At 48.9% G+C, this 17,846-nt stretch overlaps 1 protein-coding gene across 8 annotated transcripts in view; it reads right to left on the bottom strand.

Moving 5' to 3' along the window:
- Window positions 1-10,844: 10,844 nt before the first annotated feature.
- Window positions 10,845-17,846, bottom strand: part of MOB2 (MOB kinase activator 2) — a 172,902-nt gene continuing 165,900 nt past the window's right edge. For all 8 annotated transcript variants that reach the window (XM_075928198.1, XM_075928199.1, XM_075928202.1 and 5 more), the window contains 2 exons: window positions 13,711-13,835; window positions 10,845-12,092 (listed from right to left, as the gene is read on the bottom strand). In XM_075928198.1, the coding sequence (XP_075784313.1) occupies window positions 11,785-12,092; window positions 13,711-13,835 (433 nt within the window). In that variant the 3' untranslated portion in view covers window positions 10,845-11,784. The remainder of the gene's footprint in view (window positions 12,093-13,710; window positions 13,836-17,846) is intronic.

The raw sequence follows: 17,846 nt of genomic DNA, 5'->3' as shown, positions 1-17,846 counted from the left end.
CAAAGTTCCCCTCCCCTTCCAGATCTGCAGCATTCAAAGCAGCCCACATGGACCCAAAACTGCTTTGAGCAGCATGCAGGGGACATGCAAGGCAGGGTGCCTGGCTGATGAACCTCCTAGGCAGGACTGCTGGCTGGGTGCCATCCAAGTAAGCATTTCCCAGTCAGAACCTGATGCTGGAACACTAGCCCCACCCTCCCTCCCCAACCCTCTACCCCTCCTCCTGCATCCCAACCCCCTTCCAGACCCTGCACCCTGATCCCCATGGTCATAACCCCCCAGACCTTGCAATCCAATCCCTTACCCCTTGGTAACAACCCAGGTCCCTCACCCCCTCCTGTACCCCTCCTCCAGGTCAGAATTCCCTCCTGCACCAATACCCTGTCACAGACCCTGCGTCCCCTTCTGCACCCCAGTCTCCTGCCCCAAGTCACATCCCCCTCCTTTCCCCAAACTCCCTCCCAGACCCCACAGCCCCTTCTGTAACCCAGTCCCTTACACCCAACCTCCATCATAGACTCCACACCTCCTCCATTAATATCATGGAAGAGCGCTGCCCTGGACCACTTACCAAATTCTTGTAACGGACCCCCATCAGAAATTATTGTCCATCCCTGGTATAGAGGCTCTTATGAAAACTTCCCTGAAAATTTCAATTCTTTGAATAAGAATGTCCACAGATGTATTAGAATGGGTACTTCAGCCAGTTTTCAGGCAGAACTAGACTTGGCAGGCACCGGCATCTGGGGAATTCGTTGCCCCTGCCATCTCTCCTTCTGCAGTCAGTTCCCTTCTGGTTGGAGGCAGCTTCCACATCCAGAGAATTCAAATTTACTTTCCCAACATTCCAATTGTGAAATATACGTTGAGAAAAAGCACGTCAATCTCTCACATCGTAGACCTTGGCAAATTCCATCTAACAACAACAAACTCAAATCCTTGGAAGCCAATTTCCATCTCTCTTCTAGCTGATCCTGTTATCTCCAGGAAATTTTCAGATAAACAAGGGAGGGAAAACCATATGGGAGTTTATCAGGCCAAAATCGACAAATCCATTATAATCAGCTTTTCATAGCTCTGTACCTGTGGGGGGGAAATCAGGATCATTCTTTAAATAGGGGCACCAAAATGTGAGGCGTAGTCTTTATCCACCATCTTCTCCTGAGCACTAAAGCACAAAGATTTCTACCCAAAACATAAATAAAATAGCATGGGCTAAGGATAAGGTGACATGTAGAACTAGCAAATTTACCTGGTGTTGCTCAGGTCTATAACTCATTTAAGCTTTTTTAAACTTCAAGGTTTAGAAATGAACCATATGTACCATTATTCTTGAACCGACAGTGATTACAAAACTTTTTCTGCATTTCTCTTTTCTGTCTACTCTATGTATGTACAGGCAGTCCCCGAGTTACGCGGATCCGACTTATGTTGGATCCGCACTTACGAACGGGGCTTTCTCGCCCCGGAGCTCGCAGGCAGCGGGACCGCCCAGAGCGCAGCGGTCCCGCCACTTCGACCTTTAGGGTGAGAAAAGCTGCTCCGGGTGCCCCTGGTCTGCTGGGGACTGTCTCCAGCAGACCAGGGACACCTGGAGCAAAGCCGGGGAGGCGGAGGGAAGGCCGGGGAGGCAAAGCCTCAGAGGCGCGGCACCCCGCTGCCACTGCCGCTTTGCTCCCGGTGCCTCTGGTCTGCTGGGGACCATCTCCAGCAGACCAGGGACACCCGGAGCAAAGCCGCAGCGGCGGCGGGGTGCCGCGCCTCTGAGGCTTTGCCAGAGCAAAGCCTCAGAGGCACGGCACCCCGCCGCCGCTGCGGCTTTGCTCCCCGTGTCCCTGGTCTGCTGGGGGGGGGGGAGGTGCAGCTAGTGCGCCCCCACCCCCAGCAGACCAGGCTTTTGTTGTGGACCCTGGGGTAGAGCAGCTGGGGTGCTGCCGGGTTGGTCCTGCAGGGACCTACCTGGCAGCCCAGCTGTTCTGTCCCAGGCTCGAGATTCAGCCGCTGTTGAAACTGATCAGTGGCTGATTCCAGGAAGCTGGGGGCAGAGCAATTCTGCCTCCAGCTTCCTGTAGTCAGCCCCTGGTCAGTTTCAGCAGCAGCGACTGAATCTGGAGCCAGTTCCGACTTACATACAAATTCAACTTAAGAACAAACCTATAGTCCCTATCTTGTACGTAACCCGGGTACTGCCTGTATGTATTTTGAGGTTTTTTTTTTAATCTGCTTTCAACTATTTTAGAGTGTTTGTCTGTTTGATCTAGAACTCCTCCTAATCAGTAAGAGCTAGAACCACTGAACCAGTCCCATTCCAGGCACATCCCATTTTCCTGGTACAACCAAATCCTGACCTTGTTTTAAGTTAGGATAAGAGGAAGCTGTATACAGATTTGGTGACCCTAGCTCTTACTGTTTCAGAGGAATTCTTTATCAAAGACAGACAAGCGCTCGCAAATATATAAACATGCGTTCGGTGAATGCATGCTTTGATGGCCATGTAGCAGCCAAACAGAACTAAGAACAGGAGACATGAGTTCTCTGCCTTGAGTTGTCCATGCTCCAAAGGACTGGACTTTGAGGCTTAACCGCAGAAGAATTTTTCTTGACTTAGGGAATGACTGCAATGCCAGTTGTGAGGACTACCCATCTCAATTCAAAGTACAGTACTGGATATCATCCAAGATGACTCCCAGCTTCATAAACTCATCTGGAGATCAAGGGTTACCAGAAGGTCTGCTGTAATGCGAGGGGAGGAGGATAGAATAACCCATCCTGCTGAAGTTCCATTTAGGTCCTGTCGTAAGGAGCAGAATGAGGTTCCAGGTGCTTTTGTGGATGGAATAAGATTTGTAGCCCTATGTAAGCCTGGAATGTTGGCCTTTGTATAAAACTTCGTCCAATATGTGGATAACAGTAGACTATAGAGACATGGCCTTTTTGCTTGGATGCCTATATTCAGGTGCCCCAAGGGAACTTAATGCCACATTTCAACTTACTCAACATCATCAATAAAGTATGGACTTTGCACTGGGGAGCAGACTATGTTCTTTTTAGGGTCCACAACAGCGACAGTCACTTCATCCTACTATCCATTTTAAACTTGTGTGGTCCCAGATGGATGATTGGTTTTGGAGTCACAGCCCTGCCCTGTGTGCTAGAAGGTCAAATGCTAAGCAAAGCAGCCTTCACAGCTGCTGCAGTCAGGAAGTCCTAAGGAGTAGCATACAAAACCTCTTGTTCGGATATTGTACATCGTGCAGTGGGAAAGGTGGAAAGAGAAATCTCTACTTCGGGAGAGGTCCTAGCACAGGGTGAGGCTACAGCGCACGTTGTTGCTGGGTCCAGAGGCAGAGAGGTCAATCACCAGCCTGTCAAATTAACTTAGCGTATCAGGGTATTTCTGGGTGCCAGGTACACTCTTTAATCCAATGTAAGTAGCTGATGGAGGGTTTCATTCATGTCGTGGCATTTCTGTGGGCTGTTTGCTACTGGAAACAGGCCCAGCCCTGGTGAGCAAGGCAAATGCCTTGGGCCCTGAGCTTTCCAGGCCCCGTGCTGCTGAATATTCACCAACCGCTGGCCAGGCCCGGGGCCCCACTCCCAGAGTCCTGCCTTGGGCCCTGCAAACCTTTTGGCTGGGCCTGACTGGGAAGGAGACAAAGCTGTTCCTGGGGGTCTTACCCAGCTAGGTATTCTCTGCGGACAATGTAGACACATTTGCTCCTGAATTGAAAGCTGTTGGGTCCTTTCTCGAGCTAACTCCAGCTTGAAGTGGCTGGGAGTCATGCAGGTAGCTGTGAGGACTGGAGAGCAGCCGCTGCTCTTGCCTCGGCACCCTGCCTGCATTTGTTTGCAGAGACCCATTTGGGACTTTTACTTCAGGGACTAAACTCACCTTGCCATGTGATCTCTGTTTACAGTGTCCTGTGAGGATTGAAAGTGGACACAGACAACTCAGGAATAGCCTCACTTTCCATTACATCACTAATATAATTGAGTCTGGATCGGCCTAAGCCTGTGATCTGAGGGAGCGAACCCCCATGAGAAACAGTTTTATAACCCATGATCATTTTCAGAAAGACCTTCGGCCATGGGACACTTGGGTTGAGCGTGCCCATGCTTGCATTCTCCCCACCCTCGTAAGTAATGCTTGTGGTAGTCTGGGGAGGTACATAGGGTGTAGACTGCCAGGGGACTGTGTCTCTGTTTTCCTATAATGCCCTGAAAGAGAGGGTCTGAGGCAGGTGGGGGAACCTTGTTTTGGTCAAGGGTCACACAAGCAAAACAACCATCAACCCCAACACACCACCTCACTTCTTACCTGCTCCCAAGTGAAGCCAAAACAGAACCCTCACTTACCTTTAACTCTGCACCCCCTGTGCTCCAGTCCCACAGGGGAAACCAAAGCTTGGGGCTTCCAGTCCAAGGTACAGCGACTTGCCATGGGCTGGATCCGATTAAGCCAGGGGCCAGATCCAGCCTATGGGACATGGGTTCCCCACCCCGCTCTCAGGTGATGGCTGTCTGGACTTGCCTGCCTGTAAAGGGCTCGTCTAGTAAGGTAGCCTCTCTTCCAGGTGAAAACAGAGTCCCTGAGCACCACAGAGCTGTGGTAACGTCACCAAGTTGTGTTAGGATTGGTGCACAAAGAGAAACCTTCTGGCTTTAGAGATGGAAGGTGGTCATGGTGGGAAGAGAGTTAGGAAGAAATAGGGATGTAAAAGGTTAACTTATCTGGTAAGCAAGCCAATAAAGCTAGTGCTTATCGGGTAACTGGTTAACCAGAGGGACAGGCCCTGGGGGAAATAACACCCCCCCGCCTGCGGTGCAGTGGGATACCAGCTGGTCATCTGGAGCAGCCCTCTGTCCACAGCCGAGAGGGGATGGACCCAGGTCTGCCTGAGCAGCCCTTTCCATAGAAGGCTGGGCTGCATGAGCCCTCCTGCCTGCAATGGGCTGGCCAGACCCCGGCCAGGGGCTCCTGCCTGGAGCAGCCCCTGCTGCCCTCCATGGTTAAACAATTAAAATTATATTATTTAACCAATCAACTTAAATAGGTATTTAAATGGTTATACTATCACAGCCCTAGGAAACAGTTAACCAATAAGTCTGAGCATATTGGTTACTGTTAATGGTTATATGCAGGCTCCCAGCCCTGGTCCCAGGGAGCTGGCTGCCACCCCACACTGCTGGCTTTGTATCAGAGCCCTCAGCGTGGGGCAGAAGCCAGTTCCCTGGGAGTGGGGCTAGGAGCTGGCTTAAAAGCCAGTTTCCAGTGCGCACTGGCTCCTGAGTAGCTGGCTGCTGCCCCATGCTGCTGCCTCTGGATAAGAGGCAGCAACACGGGGCAGTAGCTGGCCCTTCTGGGCAAGGCTGTGGGTGGAAGCCAGTGAGTGTCAGGAGCCCCTTTACAAGGCTGCTTCTAACGAGCAGTAGCACCTGGGGAACCAGCTACCACCAGCAGGCTCTGCAGTATAAATTTTATAGCAGGAATTGGCAATGATTTTTGATGGTGGAAGGGAGCACTCCAAAATGTTTGTCCATGGTCAAGGGCTACACACTCTTCTGTGTCATTAATGGAGATGCAGGGTCTGCAATGGAGGTTGGGTGCAGAAGGGGAGCTTAGGGTAAGGGACTGGGGTATAGGAGGGGCTTGTGGGGTCTGGGAGGAAGTTTGGGGAAAGGAGGGGGCTGTGACTTGGGGCAGGAGACTGGGGTGTTGAAGGGGGTGCAGGGGCTGGGAGGGAATATGGCTGCAGGAAAGGATTCTGACCTGGAGGAGGGGCACAGGAGGGTTGTGGGGACCAGGGCTGTGACCAAGGGGTAAGGGATTGGATTGCAAGGTCTGGGGAGATTGGGACCTGTGGCAGGAGTGCAGGGAATTGGGATGCAGGAGGAGGGGCAGAGGGTTTCAGCGTCAGGCTCTGGCTGGGAGGTGCTTACTTGGGTGGCTCCCAGCCAGCAGTCCTGCTTAGCAGGTTCCTCAGCCAGAGTCCCTGCCTTCCATGTCCCTGCATGCTGCTCAAAGCAGCTGTGTGTCCATGTGGGCTGCTCTGTACACTGTGAGCCTGAAAGGGGAGGGGCACCATGTGTGCTGCCAGTTCTGCAAACAGGCAGCTCCCATTGGCCAGAAACAGGCCAAAGGGAACTGCAAGATTGTGCTGGAGGTAAGGGCAGTGTGCAAAGCTGCTCCCTCCCGCCCCCACACTTTGCAGCAATCAGAGCTTCTCTGATTAGTGTGCCCGGCTGGATCCAGTAGCTCGGTGGGCCAGATTTGGCCCATGGACCAGATTCTGCCTGCCCCCACTTTATACCGCAGAGCCTGCGCCACGGTTACGTGGTTAAACTAGCCACTGTTTAACACCCCTAGAAAGAAATGGGGAGGGAGGAAAAGCCGCCCCATTCTCTGTTCTTTCATAGCTGGACTGCTCCCCGTCTTAGCTCACCCTGGCCAGGTGGAATGGAGCATGGCTTCTGCAACGGAAGCTGAGGGTATTAACCTGCATACCCAGGAACAGTGACTCCCTGCAGCAGGGAAGCACAGCTCCCCACGTTCCCTGCCACTTAGGTGCAGTAGAAAATTCTTTTCTTCCTTCTTCACAGTGAGCAGAAAGAGTGTCTTGTGCTCTAGCGTGGCTTGTCTGGCTGCAGATCTGCCAAGTGTGGTTTCACAGTCCTTTGCCTGGTGGGGTTAAAAACCTGTGTGTGGCGTGGTGGTGGGAAGAGGACATAGAATTTGTTTTAATGTATATATTATTCAATCCCCCTAACTCGAGTTTGGGCCCACCTGCCTTCTTTCCTAAGGAGTCCCGTTTTTCAGGTGTGCGCATTAGGGATGTGACAGTGTAAACGTGTACATGGTTCATCGATGAGCCTGGGCTCATCGGTTAATGTGCACGGTTACAAGCAGCACCCCCCTCAATCCCTCCTGCTGCTGCCTAGGATACAGCGGCAGCAGCATGGTGGGCAGGGGCAAGTAGGAGCAAGCTTTTAGATCAGCTCTCCATGAACACCGGCTCCTGGGTAACTGCCTGCCCCACCCCCTGTGCCACTGCCTCTGTATGTGTGGGAGCTGGCTTAAAAGCTGGCTACCCGCATGCACCAGCTCTCAGGGAGCCACCTCCTCTCATTCCACATGTAAATATGTAACCATGGACATTTTCAGCCAAGTTTACCTGAATATATGCACTAACATCCCTAGCGTGCATGCCGAGCGGAATCAGTACCTAGCCCTGGCGTGGGTGTTTTCTCCAGCCATGCGGTACTCTATGAAGTTGAGGAGGGGAGCTGGACACCAAATACTGATTTTATTCATTGTTAGCTCCTCTTTGGGAGCATCTCCCTGAAGAATGGTCTAAAAAGTATTTCAAATCATAGAAACAGAATTGGAAGAGACCTCAGGAGGTCTTAGAGTGCAACCCCCTGCTAACAGCAGGACCAACCCCTGACTAGCCATTATCCTGTCCTCAAAGAGCCTAATCTCCCCTCCCCCTCTGTGCATGGGCTTCTCAATGATTTACTGGCTGGAGTCATCAGGGTCTACTTACAATCCCTCTGCCTTCTCTTGTGCATGGAATCCACTTGGGCTGTTGAGGTCCCAGCCCTGGCATCTCACTAGGGATCAGCTGGAAGCACAAAAGAGGTGACAGCAGGCACAGAGTGAGCTGTTTGAGAAAGCTCCTTATGAGCTCACTGCTACCTCTGGCCATGGCCTTAGGCTAGAACTTCCATCTGACACGGAAATGGTCTGCACATGCCTAGGGACAGTTTTTCCTGTCTTGTCTGGCTACTTTCCTGGGAAGAGCAGCCTGATCCCGGAGCTGGTTGGGCTCCCCTCAGAGAGACAGGTCTGTCTTTTGACTCTGGCTTTTCTTCTTTAGCTCTCTCCCTGAAGCAGCACATGCCCCAGAAAAGGGCAGCTGGAACTGAGGACAAAGTCATCAAAAGGCAGAGACCAAAATATTGCTAGGGAGAACTTTGAAAGTCTCCTCCGTAAACCACTACAGGCAGGAGGTGTGGCTGACTTGCTGGGGAGATAGATAAAATGAACAGGCACTTCAGAAGTGAGATGCTTACCGGCAGTGCCTGACTGGTCTGATTCGGCCCCAACCTACAGCTGAAAGGGCATGTCTCAGTCCAAAAGGGCTGTGGGCCTTAGCACACAGAAGAGTTTTGTTTAATTATGCTTTAAGGTGGTAAAGAATTGACTTACCACAGAAGGTGCTTTTAAATTAAGGTAAACGTCTGCATGAGCTTGCACTGGTGTCTTACAAGCACTGTAGGGTAAGAGAAATTCAGTCCCATGCGAGATGCAGATAAATACAAGCAGAATGGTTAAAGTCCAGTACCCATGAAGTCAACAGAAACTTTGCCCTGCCTTTCATGAATGCAGAACTGGGCTCTAGCACCAACATATTCAAAACCCACTAGGCTGTAGGGTGCCCAACTCAACACTTTCATGGGCTCCGATTGTCAGAAGCTGGATGTGCATGTTCTAAAAACCAGTCCCTTATAAGGAGTGTCTCATGTTGAACTCTCAAAAATGGCAGCACCCAAAATTACGATTTACTTATGGGAAGTTGGCCCTAGCTATCTTGCCTAGAGGTTACGGTGCAGCCAGGATGAAAATTCATGAATTCTTAGCTCTCACTTACGTACTTAGTACTGCTCCTCTCCTTCCAGAGACAGCAACTGAAGAATGTGTTACATTTAACACTGTTTAGTCACCTGTTTCAATGGGAAGAATTTTTTGGGGGGCGGGTTTAAGTGGGGCTAGGTGACATCAGAGGCATATGCATAGATACTTAGTGACTTTACAAAAGTTAGGCTATGTTAGGAATTTATTTATTTAGTAGCTTTGTGTCCTACTAAACCAGCGTACAGGCTGGAAGTAACTGTCCAATGCTAATATGATTCATAGCAGAGGTCTCCCCTTGACTTACCATAGGCAGGGTACTGTGCAATGAAATTTCCATCAGGGAAGAGGTTTCCCCTTTAAATTAAGAACAGTCACAAGTCTTCTGTCTCTGAACTTGAGCAGGCATTGTGGGAAATATAGCAGTGGTATTTCTGAATATAGAGCTGTCCAGTATACTGGATGATAAAAACTTTATGCTCAAGGAAATAAGATAGCACAAATAGATCAGCCCCCCCAGAGTTAACTTACCTTCACTTCAAAGTCTCAAAATGGCCACTGCTTTGACAAGGCACCCAATCAGAGCCTGAATGTCCCTTGAGGTAAGCAATTATTGGACAAATATCTGCTCTGGTGTTGTACAATAGGGTCCAAATAAGAGAGTATATACAAAACAACAGCTTACTACAGCCTTGTTAGGGTACAGACTTGTGTACATCTTAAGCGGACATCTTCCCTGCACTGATCAATAAGGTCTCAAGTCTTCTGCCACAGTGCCAGCAAGAAATAAGCCAAGCAACAGGTGAGAAATCATGTATGTAATTAGAAAGAAACAATGTGCAAACTGGGGATGAAAGTGCAAAGGTGCATGGAAAGCTTACACAACGGTGTGCATCTCTTTCCCCCGTCCTCCTTGTTACGTCTGACATTATAAGTGGTTAGGGATGTTAGCGTACAGTCATATAAACCATTAACCAATAAGGCGGGGCTTATCAGTTCATCCTAATGACTACACGCACTCCCCCCACCTTGCTGCCTCTGTTTTAGAGGCAGCAGGGAGTGAGAGGGTGGGAGCCAGTTTTCATGGGCAGCCAGCTTTTAAGCCAGCTCCCCACAAGTATTGGCTCCCACAGAGCTCTCTGCCTCCCACCCTTGCTTCCTTCCCACACAGGCAGCAGGGAGGGGGAAGGGAAGGCAGGAGTTTTGCAGTGCCACCTCAGCCCCTGTCCACAGGGAGCTCAGGCCCCTTGTGGACAGAGGCTGCTGCTGCCACCATGTACTGCTGCCTCTGATACAGAGGCAGCAGAGCAGGATGGTAGGGGGTTCCCTGGTAGTGAGGCCAGGAGTGCACTGGCTGCTGCCTCCGCCCCGGGGACTATCAAATACTTGTGTAACCAATAAGATTTGGTGCAGTTAAACGATTATTCAGTTCAACGATAGCTAACATCCCTATAAGCTGTTCCACACAAGAACTGCACAAACCTGTTTGTATAGGGCCTAGCAACCTGTGGTAGGGACGTAAAAAGTCCACTAACTAGGTAACCATGTAATCACTGAAAATCTCAGTGGTTACACCGATACCTGCAGCAAAAACTCCCTTTGAGCAGGGCCCCCAACCCCTGCTGGCACTACATCTGGGGAGGAGGCTTTGCTGCCACAGCAAAGCCCCTTCCAAGGTTGCGGAGCTGGCAAGAGCTGTCAGCCCCGCTCCTGGAGAGGCAGCTTCACTGCATGCTCTGTAGCTGGCTCCCCAGGAGCGAGGCCTGCAGCTCCTGCCAGCTCTGCTTCCAGGGAGCCAACATGTAACCTCTGGCTGGAGGATTGGGGTGGGGCTGGGCCCTCCATGGATTGGCCGGCCAGAGCAACTCCTGCAGTTAACCAGAACCAGTGAGCATTACTCCTTTAGGAGGGTGCTTACCAGTTAGCTGGTTAACCTTTCACATCCCTAGCCTGCGGCCCCCTCTGTATGCACTTATTTCTATTACGAGAGCAATGCATAATGTGAACAAAATGCAGTTTATGGTTTGGAAAATAAAAACAGGTTCTTTAAAAAAAAAAAAAAAAAAAGTTGGTTGACATCCTTTCAAACTCAGACGACCGAGAGTCACCCAGGCTAACCATTCTCCCTGTGATCACCCGGTAAACAACCTCTGCACCCTTGAAGGAAACCTGTCGTGAGGGGTGTCGCTCCAGACAAAGATAAGACTCGTGCTGGATAGAAATTATTTTATTATTATTGAACAGATGAACTAAAAATAAGCCAACAATATAATTTTATGCCAACAGCCATCTCTCTATCACAGCCAGTGACTGACTCTGTGCACCCTTCACCCCCCGGCCCCGTTTTCCACGGAAAGGAAATAAATGGTGGTGGCTTTTACACGCAGATTTCAGACCCTCGGGAATCTCACTGCGATTATTCTCAGATGGGTGCTGGGAGGGAAAGGGCAGAGAAACGAGTACGTATGTTTTGTCGGAGCAACAAGCAGAAAGGCTTATGGATCCCCTGGAAGGTTCATAGACAGATGAAGAACCACATCCTCTACATTTGCAGCAAGCCTCTACTGATACTGCACTCAAGCCAGGCCTCTCATCTTCCTGTTCCAAGCCAGCGAAGGGCAAGATGTAATTGACTGGGGACTCTATGTGAAATTGGGAGGGGAGTCTATGTAAAAACCAACCAAAAAAATAATCAAACCCCAAAACAATCTGCATTTAAGCCACTTCAAAGTAAAAGTCACTTTTTATAACATAATATATATATTTTAAAATGGCAATACCACCATCCTAGAAAGACAGAAGGGCTTGCACTCAACACAACCCCAAAAAACAAAACAAAACAAAAAAACCAGCAGCCCAACTCGAAAACATGGTTCTTCTCTAAAAACAGCACTTGTCAGCCATCTGACGGGGAAAAGAAAGAAGGAGCAGGAGGAAAACAATAAAATAGGATTGGTGCAACTTCCCACCAGATGGTGCATTAACAAAAGCTCCGTACAGTCCCATACACGTCCTGCGGTGGCAGCATAATTTCTTAAACTTTCAGCTGTGTGTGTCTGTATACATATATACATATGCACATATACATACACACACTCAGAATATAGAATATTGTTTTTTTTGTTAATGTTAGTTTTGCTCCATAGGAAGGCTCATCTCTCCTTCACATGGTTCTGTGCTCCTGCGCTGCTGTTGCCACTCCCATTACTACTGCTCCCACTGCCGCTGCTGCTACAGAGGATCTCTGTGAGGTCATCCATGATGGTGGTTTCTTTAGGGTCCACCAGGTTGAACTCCCTGATGAATAGGATGAAGTGTATGTAGAGTGTATTCAAGTGTCCATGCAGCTCCAGTGCCAAAGTCTCCTTAAAGTGTGAGGAGTAGATGTGGGCCAGCACATGGAAAAGGTACTTGCAAATCTTCTTCACTAAGGACTCAAAGGAGTTGGGGAATTCTTTGCCTGTGAAGAGGAGAGAAGGGAAACCTCAGACACACCTCAAATCCATTCTTTCAGCCTAAGGAAAGCATTTGTCCCCGCCAAAATGCAGACAGGTGCAACTTCTTTTTAGGACAGGATCTTAGAAGCAGTAATGGAGATGCAGGATTTAACTGGGTGGAGATCCATCAGTCAAAAGTGCCATTCCTGATTCCTCTTCCAAATTAAAAAGGGCTGCCAACTCTTGCAAGTTTATCAAGAAGCGACTAACCCCCCACATTCATTACTTTGAGGGTCTGAAACCTGGCAGACAACTCCTTATCTGCCTTCCCACCCTCCTGCTTCGCTCCACCTCCCCAATTTTTCAGTCCACACATCCGGGCACAGATATGGCAGCGAGAACACCCATGCTGGGGAGCTGAAAAAAGTTCCATACCTGTCACCAAATATCACAAGTCTAAGCCCAGGTGTGTGCACAGTACATAGAGCATCCTCTAGAGAGCTGTGCATTGCACGTTTTAGTGTGCAGTACATAACCTAAAGGCATGGATTTAGACTCACGATATTAGGATTCCTTAGTCTAGGTTGCTGGACAAAAGGATTTTTAATGGCCTGATGCCACCCTGCAGTAGGGTATGCCCTGCTACAAAACATGTCTCAACAAACTCAACTTCGGTTGCATACTGCCCCATGGATATGCACCCGAGTGCCATGGCCAAACTTATGTACATAGCCCAAAATGGAAAAATCTTTTCCCTTTAACAGACTTCTCTGTTATTAATAGCATCAAACCAAGATTTGCCTGCTCAGGTTGCTATAGTCCTCGGCTGGCTCTGCTCAGCCTGTTGGACTCCATGATGCACATGCAGAACTAGAAGTGTGCACACACACCAAGCACAATACAGGGCACAACTGCTATTTGATGGCACAAATATTGGGATGATTTTTTATTTCCACCCCAGCTCCTAACATGAACCCAGTATTTAGGTGCAGCCCAGACCAGATGTCTGGCTTTCATTATTATGAAAGCTGTCAGATGACATTAGGTGGCTTTAGATCAAATGCAAAATTTCAGCCCAGAAAGAAAAAATGAGCAAATTCCGAGTAATCAACTCAGAATAAGGATGTAAAGAAGCGGGTAACTGACTAATCGTATAGTCGATACAAATTGTATCAAGTACACGACTAGTTGCTAAGGGGCCCCGCTGTGGCTCTGCAGTTTAAATGTAGTAGCAGCCTGGCTCCTTACTATATTTAAACTGCAGAGCCGCAGCAGGAGTAGGTCCAAGACCCGGTATGAGCCACCAGGTTCCGGACTACTGCACCTCTGCTTCCCCTGCCTCCTCCCCCGCACTGCAGAGACGGTGCTTGGGGGGGTAGGGAGTGTGAACAGGCTTTTAATCCAGACCCTGGAAGCACTGGCTCCTGCTAATAGAGGCAGAAAGGCGGAGGGGGGAGAGGAGTAAGTTGTCGAGTAGTGACTTGACTATTCGCTTACATCCCTAATTCAGAAGAGACAGCATGGACACAGTGCACTTCACCACTAGGGCCCCATTTTTAACTTCTGGATGATGGAACAGTCCAACCCTAGCCCCTTTCACCGATGTAGACCGGGCGACCTTCCCCCCAGGAGTAAACATACCGTATTTGGTAGGAAAGACGTCCTCATCTGTCACTAGCTTCTGCACTGAACTCATGACAAAGTCGACATACTGGGGAGCTGTGCACTTTATCTTCTTTCCCCGCTCATCATACCAGTAGTACTGTCTGTGGAAAGAATTGCCAGTGTTGCGTGTTACATGGAAGACCCTCAGTTCAATTTACAGCACACAAGTACAGGTCACACAAGCACAGGCTTGGGGCCAAGCAGCTGGAAGTTCTAACTGAACTGTAAGCACAGCAGCAGCAGCAGCAATCTGTTTTTTCCTTTAAAAAGGACGCTTATCGGATACATCTTGATCACAAACTTACTCCAAGACCCAGTGCCTGGCATGAGACAAAACACATTTTTTCCAGCTGTTTTGGCTTTTAAGTGAGCCAATAACACTACGGAAGTACAGGCCATGGATTCCTATTAGCCACTCCTTCCACGATATTTTCCTAGATAGGAAATCTTGACGCTGTCTCCCTTGTGAAAACAGAACAGCAGCATTTACCATTCAGAGTCTCACTCAGTGCTATCAGCGATACCAGCAACACGGACAACTAGCGAAGGCAAGTTTTCTCTAAGTCAAGCACAGAATGAAGATCTGCCTCACTCAAGTGGTCCCCCACCACCACCAAACAGGAAAAATCTACAGACAAGGGCTAGCAATAGTGGTGGGAAGCAGCACGGTTAAAACAGGCTCTCAGTTCTGCTCCCAACCTTGACAGTGACACATTCGGAGGCCTTGAGTACATCACTTACCCTCCATGTTCAGAAAAGGACTGTAGTGCAGGCAGCTCAAGATCCCAGGCTAAGGGGGCCCCTGGGCGGGGGGGGGGGGGGGGGAAATCTTTGGGCTGCCAAAAGTCCAGATCTTTTTGCTTTAGGCAGCCTGGAGTCCTTTTTGCAGGGGCTTCCTTCACTTGGGGCCCTGGGCTGCATGCACTACAGCCCCTGTGTGTTATCGGGCCCTATATGGGGTGGGTGGTGGGGGCGGGGGAAGCAGCTGAACACTTTGGGAATGGAGGCTGTTCATAACTCGGAACAAAACGTCATTGATCTTTCAAAAGTTTAACACTACACAGAGTTAATATAGCTTTGAAATTTTATTATGCAGAAGAAAAATGCTACTTCCCTTTTTTTGGTACAGATTGAACCTCTCTAGTCCTGCAAAATCCGTGGCCCAGCATGATTTTAGTTAGCCAGATGTCCACTTATCATGGGTGTGACCAAGTTTATCCACAGTCCAATAACATTTGTTTATTCAGTGGCCAGTCCTGGCTCTCAGTGTTCTGTGCTGTTATTTAGCTCTAGTTTACCCCTAAATATCTTCCAAGAGCCCAGTAAGCAGTGGAAGTGTTGGCAATGCTGCTAGACAAGATTGACCTCCCCGGTCTGGCAAATTCTCTGGTCTGGCACCAGACTAGAGAGGTTCAACTTGTAATTTACATTTAACACAGCGTATCCTGTATTAGCTTCATCTGTATGTCTGCTACTGCCAGTTTCAAATGAGGCGTGTGGTTGACAGATCAGTTTGTAACTGAGGTACCAGCTCCCTCCCACCAACAGAATGAGTAGAACCATTGTAGTGTAGGGCTGGCAGAGACCTCGAAGGATTGTGTAGTTCAGTTCCCTGCACCAGGCAGGATAAAATATACCTAGACCACCCCAGACAGGTGTTTGTCTAACTTTTTCTTAACCTGAAGAGACAGGGATTCCACAAGCTCCCTTGGAAGCCCATTCCAGTGTTAACTCCCCTCATAACTAGTGAAGATCTTACCTAAAACTCTCTCCTATGGTAGATTAAGCCCATTCTTTCCTGTACTGTCCTTTGGGGACAAAGAGGACAATTGATCACCAATCTCTGTGGCAACCAGGGATGTTAGATTGTAAGTGATTAACCATTTCACCGAGTGGTTTTCAAACTACGGGTTGGGACCCCGTACTGGGTGGCAGAATGTCAGGTCCGGGTTGCCGCAGGGTGACTAGTGGTGGGGGGGTGGGGTGTAAGGCAGCTACCTGCCTGTCTTGGCACTGCGGATTGCGCTGTGTCACAGAAGTGGCCTGTAGTAGGCCTGGCTCCTAGATTTGAGGGCGGGAGAGAAGCAGAGAGAGCACACAGGGCTCTGTGCACTACCCCTGCCCTGAGCACTAGCTCCACACTCCCACTGGCCAGGAACCTGCTGCTGGCTGCTTCTGAGGTGCAGCACTGTCTGCAGTGCCAGGAGAGGCAGGAAACTGCCTTAGCACTCCCACTGCACCGCTGGCCAGGAGCCACTCAAAGTTAAGTCCCTTCTGCCCCAGCCCTGATATCCCAAAAGCCAGAACCCAAAATGCTCATCCTCAGTCCCAACAGGAGCCCACACTCTAGTCAAACTACGTTGGGTCGTGGGCACCAACAATTTCCTTCAACTGGGTTATGAGAAAAAAAAGAGTTTGAAAACCTCTGGTTTAGCTGGTAATCTGATGCTCATCGGTTACACTCAGCCTGCACCTGGGGAAGTAACTTCCCTGCAGCAGGGCCGACAGAGGCTGGCGTTCCTGCTCCCAGGGTGGCTTTGCTGCAGGCTCTCCAAGATAAAGATAAGCTTTGAACTGCAGAGCCTGCAGCGTTTGTAACCACTAAGATATTTAGTGGACACGCAGTTACTGTATTAAACATTTTTTAGCATCCCTACTAGCAACCCCTAACATATTGGGGAAACAATACCATCTCCCCAGTTTTCTCAAGACTAAACACTGCTGTTTTTTTTTTTAAACCTTTCCTGATAGGTCACATTTTCTAACCCCTTTATCGCTGTTTGCTGCTCTCCTTGGCACTCCTTCCAATTTGTTCATATCTTCAGGAGAGTGTTGCCTAGAACTGGACACCGCACTGCAGCTGAGACCTCACCGTGCAGAGGACAATTACCTCCTGGGTCTCACATACAATGCAGCTGTTAATACACCCCAGGAATGATATCGGCCTTTCTTGCAACTGCCTCACATTGATGACTTGTATTTAATTTGTGATCCACTAACCCTGGTCAGCAATACTACCACCTAATCAGTTGTGCCCCATTTTTGTAGTTGTGCAATTGGGGGTTACAATTATAATCATTAAAAGGTGAAGTGTTTATTACTGATTTATATTATGGCAATACCTAAGGCTCCAACCAAAATCAGGGATCCACCATTCTAAGTGCTTGGGTATGTCTCTTCAGATACATGTATAAGAACTACACCCTAAACAAAGGGATGATAGAGGAAGTACAGTGAAAGCTTTGCTATCCCACACTCGAGGGGTATGGTAGGAGAGAGGGGTAGATAATGTGCCAGATAAAGCAGCCCTTGCTGGCTCCACTCTGGGGGAAGAGGAAGCTTTCACCTCAGAAGCAGAGACAGCAGCTGATCCAGCATTCTTTCAAATTCAAGCTTTTGTTAATCAGCTGGGGGCAACTCCAGGTAACAGAGTTTTCTGGTTAACACTGCGCCAGATGATAAAGCTTTTACTGTATCTTCATTTTTACAAATGGGAAACATAGAAATTAAGCATTTTGACCAAGGTCACATTGAGAAACTCGGATTCATATTCCTTAGTCATTCTCTAGGTTTGTTCTATTAAGTGAGTTTGTTTTCACTGTCCTCAATGCTTTTCTAGAAACACTAATGATGCTGTTCATGTCCCCAATGCTAAACAGAAGAAGAAAACCTCAAGAGATTCTCTTAGTGGCTATTGTGTTCTGCTCTGCAATTAGGGTGGCCAGCTTTGGTTGGATGATTTCTGGAGATTTCATCACATGACAGTCTTTAAATAAAGACTCGTCTTTAATTCCTGGAAACTCCAGGATAATCCTGGAGGGTTGGCAGCCCTTTCTGCAATACTTCCCCTTCAACCTTCACTACTCCTGTTTTCCACAACAGAACTGCAGTTTCAACGTAAGCTCACAGTGTCATTCAGCGATCAGAGAAGAGAAAACTAGAAAAAAAACGGTAGGATTTTCGTGAATTCGCAAGAAGTTCTCAAGACTTGTGCAGATAGCTTTTTAGTTTATTGAGCTTATTCACTGTATGGTGCTAAAGTAATCATATCTTGTTCCGAATCCCCTAAAGCAGCATTCATTATTGACACGTTCAAACAGAAAAGCAGCAGT

The sequence above is a fragment of the Pelodiscus sinensis genome, chromosome 4 (assembly GCF_049634645.1).
Source record: "Pelodiscus sinensis isolate JC-2024 chromosome 4, ASM4963464v1, whole genome shotgun sequence".
Taxonomy (NCBI): domain Eukaryota; kingdom Metazoa; phylum Chordata; order Testudines; family Trionychidae; genus Pelodiscus; species Pelodiscus sinensis.
Note: the sequence above shows the minus strand (reverse complement) of the source record. Positions and strands in the feature narration are given on the sequence as shown.